Source organism: Salvelinus sp. IW2-2015, unplaced genomic scaffold, assembly GCF_002910315.2.
Source record: "Salvelinus sp. IW2-2015 unplaced genomic scaffold, ASM291031v2 Un_scaffold2204, whole genome shotgun sequence".
Taxonomy (NCBI): Eukaryota; Metazoa; Chordata; class Actinopteri; order Salmoniformes; family Salmonidae; genus Salvelinus; species Salvelinus sp. IW2-2015.
Window position 1 is genome coordinate 70,297 of NW_019943534.1, and position 6,359 is coordinate 76,655.

General features: G+C 40.4%; 1 protein-coding gene across 1 annotated transcript; it reads left to right on the forward strand.

The window, feature by feature from the left end:
• The first annotated feature begins 532 nt into the window (after positions 1-532).
• Positions 533-2,892, forward strand: si:dkey-51e6.1 (Ocnus domain-containing protein). Its single transcript, XM_024140603.2, has 3 exons — positions 533-640; positions 2,286-2,410; positions 2,502-2,892. The coding sequence occupies exons 1-3, from the start codon at positions 595-597 to the stop codon at positions 2,592-2,594; spliced, it is 264 nt and encodes an 87-aa protein (XP_023996371.1). The 5' UTR covers positions 533-594; the 3' UTR covers positions 2,595-2,892.
• The last annotated feature ends 3,467 nt before the right edge of the window (positions 2,893-6,359 follow it).

The window sequence follows — 6,359 nt, forward strand, 5'->3', positions numbered from 1 at the left end:
TACATTTTAAACCCTCTTATTAAAACCCCAGAAGAAGCTAAATCAATGGCTACAGAGGGATTATCTTTAAAAGGTAGAGTCCTAATAACCAAGGCTGAAGGTATCTCTAGACTAACATATGGCGCTCGTATCTTTATATTCTTGACGGTAAAATAAGCAAGGAGATAGACCAGATGCTTTTCAACTTTCTTTGGAGAAACCGTCCCATTACATTAGGAAAACTTTGTAATGAACACTTATTGAGAATGGTGGACTGAATTTTCTGGACTACTACTTTAAATAATACTTTTAAGATCAATTGGATAAAACAATTCCTAGAAAGACCCACTTCTATCTGGAATTTTATTCCTCATCATGTCTAGTAAGCCTCTAGACTTCTGATCCTTTGTAATGGTTATGCCTAAATATGTAAGTTCTTCTTTTACTGGAATACCATAATATGAAGGTGTCACACAATCTTTGACAGCTATGAGTTCACATTTATTAATGTTAAGGTATAGACCAGACGCTTTGGAAAAGGATTGACCACCGGTGGTAATTAGCATGCTCTGAACACCTGTGTGTCACTGAAAAATACTGTCGGCWGCAACAGTGATGAAGCTGGTTAAAACAGTGATAAAGCTGGTTAAAACTGTGTACAGTAAGTGTATATTTTGCATTATTTTGATGTGATATTAAAGTAAAGGGCTTTATGTTTCTAGAATCGTATCGCAATTGAGAATCGATTCACGTTTCGATGGAGTWTTTGGCTGTTTTGGCTGCCAGAGCCAGTCTACCTCTTAAAATAACATAAGGTTATTGAACTTTAAGGATTAACGGTAGGCTCCTTAAGAGTGCATCGTGGGCTAGGTAGGCACATACTATTCTACCAAGCATTTATTCAAGCCATACTGAATGATTGCAAGGAAAGAAATGGATATGGTCAGATGTACTTAGCATACTACTCAAACGCTCTCTTTAAATGGTAGAACACGCCCTAAACCCGATAAGGCAGTCGTTTCATGAGCACTGTGCTGCAGGAATGGTGTGTGTCGTAGGCAGAGCAGTTACAAGGTTGTGTGTACCGTGTACAGTGCGTATTTTCACAGTCGCAATGGCAGACGCTTTGGGTAAAGTCCCCGACGCTGAAGTCGATCCAGAGGGAACATTTAAGTATATTTTAGTRAGGATAAAAGTAAAAGATGGAACTGAATACAAAGATATAGTGAGAGGCACAAAGAGTGCTGGGCAGTATCACAGTAAGTTTGCCTTGTCTCTTTCGTGGCTGTGGTCAGACAGCATTTTTTTGAGGCGCCCATTGCCCACGTACACCAATCCTGCTGTACTAAATTTTTACCAGTGGCAAAATGTAGGCGACCTTGTTATAAATTGTTACTATGATATCTAACGCCATTTGCTAGTAAACCGAGGGCATGAAGCTCAATAACATAGTAGCTATTGAATGTGCCATTGCGCTATAAAGGCTACTGTCCGCAACTGCAGACAACCAAATACAGGATGTTGGAGCATTGTCAACATGCATATGCCTAAAGATAGCCACATAAGAGTTGATGTATTACATATACGAACAGAGCCGGCCCTAGCCTTTTGGGGGCCCTAAGTGAGATTTGGTTGGGTGGCCCCCCACCTCTCCGACAAAACATTTTAGTGCCCCTGCTCTTGGGGGGGGGGCACTAAAGAGAAGAAATGTAAGTTTCTTCGGAGAGAATAAATTTTAGTTTTAAAGTTAAATTCCTGCAATTTTACACATTTCGCCATGGGGCGTAGAGAAATTGTTGCAGCTTTAAAACACATGTCCTGAAATTCTACACATTTTGCCATGGGGTGTAGAGAAATTGTTGCAGTTTTAAAGCACATTTCCTGAAATTCTACACATTTCGCCTTGACTAATGCCATTTTAATATGATATCTCATTGAAAGTGACTGACGAAATCAATAGGGGCCCCGTGGAGGTCAGGGCATGTGCCCTTCATGCCTGGTCAGCAATTCGGCCATGATTACTACWAGTTTAGATACCTGGCTAGACTAACTTACCAATGAAGAAAATGTTAGCTGACATGGGCTTATTGAGTGACTGTCAGTGACTAACATAAGAAAATATATGTAAGTCATTTTTTGGTCGGGCCTTAAATGACTGCTTATGCCCAGGGCCTGCCCTGGATACAAACTTAGATGGACCCTAGGCCTGCATGAGGTGACTAATTGTGCAAAAATCACTCTAGGTTGTAACTGTAACATTGTATGCCTTGGCCTTCATACATCCCATCACTTTGACTGTTTTTCAGATCATATATTTGAGAAGGTCACCCCACCAATAACGTCTTTGGGATTGGAGTGCAACTGTCTTGGAGGAGGGAAGATTGAGCACAACAGCAAAGACAAAAAACTGCGTGTTTTTGGGGAATCAACCGTAAGTGCATTTCAGTTCAATGTGCCAGTAAGGTCACCAAACAGAGGAGAGGAAAACATTTTCTAACCCCCCCCCCCTCCATCTATTTCAGGGCTATGGCAAAGCAGATCATTCAGTGTCTGTGGAGAAGCTGAAGAGTGTCTTCAAAGACTACGAGATCACCTGGTCCGATGATAAAGAATAGATCACCTGGTCCGATGATAAAGAATAGATCACCTGGTCCGATGATAAAGAATATATCACCTGGTCCTGGTAAAGAATAGATCACCTGGTCCTGGTAAAGAATATATCACCTGGTCCTGGTAAAGAATATATCACCTGGTCCTGGTAAAGAATAGATCACCTGGTCCTGGTAAAGAATAGAGGGGAACTCCCTCTTTGTATATGTCTGCTAATATCTGCCATATGGCTATACGCCCCTGTTAACAAAACAACACAGATGTCACTGCAATGATTCAAAATCATTAAAATAACACGTTTTTTCAGTTGCACTTTATTTTGTACCAGTTTTGAAAATGTTTGATGATGCATAGTAGTGTGTATCTGCAACCAGCGCAGCGTTGAAATGAAAGTAAAGTAGGCCTTCTCCCAAAAATTGTCAGGAACATCAGTCATAATGGTTTTGGAGGCTGCGAGCCAAGCGTAAAGTCCATACAGGAAGTTTCTGTGTGATATGGGAGCACAAAAACATATCCTGTTGGCCTCAGGGAGAGTGTTAGTTTGGGGAACCCTAAATAGAGGCGAAGGACTGTTACTCAGATCCTGTCCAACAGCCAGTCTCGTTCCAGAACAATATTCAGAAAGTGTTCAGACCACATTACAGCCTTATTCTAAAATTGATTAAATTGTTTTTTTCCTCCTCATCCAATGTTCTAGAAACATCTCAAGGAATAATCAATGGAAACATGATGCACCTGAGCTCAATTTCAAGTCTCATAGCAAAGGGTCTGAATACTAATATAAATAAGGTAATTCAGTTTTTAATTTTTTAAAAATTAGCAAAAATGCAGAAAACCTTTTTTCCCCTTGTCAGTTATGGGGTATTGTATGTAGATTGATGAGAAAAAAAAACCAATTTAATCAATTTTAGAAAAAAGGCTGTAATGTAACAAAATGTGGAAAAGTCAAGGGGGCTGAATACTTTCGAATGCACTGTAATATTTTTAAATCAAAAGGGAAATGCAACGGGATAGATATGGTATACAGCTCACAATATTGTGTAAAATGGAAATGTATTTTCTCGCTGTTGTTTGTCAATAGGCCCTCCAGGACCCATATGAGTCCAAGAACAAGTCCCTGCTGAGTCAGAGGCCCACTTTTCCATTCTCGCTCTCTTCCTCAGACTAGAAACATAACACATGTATCATGTCTTGTCACCAAAATGTCCTCGTTTTTAGTCACACACAGCAATCCCCGAAGTCTTGTAACAGGAAATAATAAAATAGGGAATAGAATAGAAAAAGATGGTAAAATCATTTAAAACACTCTTGTTCAAAAATAATGGGGGGGGACATAACAATACATTAAGCACGGAAGACAAATGATAGATTTTGAATGACCAAACCAGGCCTAGCTAACTACTTGTGGAAGCATAGGGATCATTGTAATACTTTTATCTATATTAACAGAGCCCGTAAGTGCCTCTCAAATCTTTAGGAAGGAGTGTGCAAGTTAATTGACTCCCGTTTCCTTAAACAGAAGTTTCTAGTCCCTCCTGCACTAAAACACCTCAGATTTACTGGAACAAAGGAAAAGCCACAGGAGGTGGTTTATCTTACTGCCAATGTTATCCTCAGAAAACTAGACTACATGAGTCATTTTACACTTCATAAAACATCGAATCAAGTCATGAAACATCAGTGCACCTCCCACTCAGCCATCAACACCTAAAACATGTCATTAGACTTGGAAATGCAGACGACAAACTTGAAGACCCTACTGACTGAACTATGACTATGAAAAATCTGAAAGTATATTGTATGGAAAATATTACGATGTAATGATTGATGTCTGTCTGTGCTTCCCCCTCTTTTCTTTGCAATTGAGGACATTACTTACCTGCTTACTGGAAACAGCTGCCCATGTAAAAACAAGAGACAATTACATCTTCAATGGAATTCCTTCTATTGTTCTCTCCCCCACCCTAGAGTAGTCATAGCCTCACTCTTCCACCACTTTCGGGAAGAGAGATATAAAATATACTGTATTTGTCACTTCATTGAGGGCACAGAAATGTAATCTACATTCTGGAAATAGCTTTTATGTATTCAATGCTTTGTAGTCAGTGCTTGACTTGGGACTGAAAAAGGTCCAGTACTCATCTGGTGGCTGTTACTGTTTATATTTAGGTGCAGGAGCTCCACAAAATTCTGAGCTAATATTCTATAACAGGAACAGGTGCTCAGGCAGTAGAACATTTGAGGTTCCCGGCACTCTGCTCCGGTGAGCTCCTGCCCAAGTCAAGCACTGTATGTAGTAATGTGAAAAACAGATGTGGGAACTCTGCTCAGGTGTTTTCTTTTACGCCTGCTATGTAGGTTAGTAGTAATGCCAGTGGCGACCCATCATTCAGGGCAGGGGGGACAGAACCCTACCTGTTTTGAGCCCCACATGACAGTACCAGCCAAATGTTTGGGCACACCTACTCATTACAGGGTTTTTCTTTATTTTTACTACTTTCTACATTGTAGAATAATAGTGGAGACATCAAAACTATGAAATAACACATATGGAATCATGTAATAACCAAAAAAGTGTTAAACAAATCAAAATATATTTTAGATTGAGATTCTTCAAAGTAGCCACCCTTTGCCTTGATGACAGCTTTGCACACTCTTTTCATTCTCTCAACCAGCTTCATGAGGTAGTTACCTGGAATGTATTTCAATTAAGAGGTGTGCCTTGTTAATTTGTGGAATTTCTTTCCTGCCTTAATGCGTTTGAGCCAATCAGTTGTGTTGTGACAAGGTAGGGGTGGTATACAGAAGATAGCCCTATTTGATAAAAGACCAAGTCCATATTATGGTAAGAACAGCTCAAATAAGCAAAGAAAAACGACTGTCCATTATTACTTTAAGAGATGAAGGTTGGTCAATACAGAAAATTACAAGAACTTTTAAAGTTTCTTCATGTGCAGTCGCAAAAACCATCAAGCGCTATGATGAAACTGGCTCTCATGAGGACCGCCACAGGAAAGGAAGACCCAGAGTTACCTCTGCTGCAGAGGAGAAGTTCATTAGTTACCAGCCTCAGAAATTGCAGCCCAAATAAATGTTTCAAAGAGTTCAATTAACAGACATCTCAACATCAACTGTTCAGAGGAGACTGCATGAATCAGGTCTTCATGGTCGAATTGCTGCAAAGAAACCATTACTAAAGGACACCATTAAGAAGAAGAGACTTGCTTGGGCCAAAAAAACACAAGCAATGGACATTAGACCTGTGGAAATCTGTCCTTTGGTCTGATGAGTCTAAATTGTAGATATTTGGTTCCAACCGTCGTATCTTTGTCAGACGCAGAGTTGGTGAACAGATGATCTCCACATGTGTGGTTCCCACCGTGAAGCATGGAGGAGGAGGTGTGATGGTGTGGTGGTACTTTGCTGGTGACACTCTCTGTGATTTATTTAGAATTGAAGGCACACTTAACCAGCATGGCTACCACAACATTCTGCAGCGATACGCCATCACATCTGGTTTGTGCTTAGTGGGACTATCATTTGTTTTTCAACAGGACAATGACCCAATACACCTCCAGGCTGTGTAAGGGCTATTTGACCAAGAAGGATTGTGATGGAGTGCTACATCAGATAACCTGGCCTCCACAATCACCCGACCTCAAACCAATTGAGATAGTTTGGGATGAGTTGGACCGCAGAGTGAAGGAAAAGCAGCCAACAAGTGCAGTTCACAGGAAGCTGCCTTCATGAGAACGGAACTTTGGACAGAA

Excerpts from the sequence above, each read along its gene's own strand:
- si:dkey-51e6.1 (XM_024140603.2), top strand. The coding sequence starts at position 595 with ATGAAGCTGGTTAAAACAGTGATAAAGCTGGTTAAAACTGTGTACA. Across the intron at positions 641-2,285 it reads GCTGGTTAAAACTGTGTACA|ATCATATATTTGAGAAGGTC; the intron begins GTAAGTGTATAT and ends ACTGTTTTTCAG. Across the intron at positions 2,411-2,501 it reads GTGTTTTTGGGGAATCAACC|GGCTATGGCAAAGCAGATCA; the intron begins GTAAGTGCATTT and ends CATCTATTTCAG.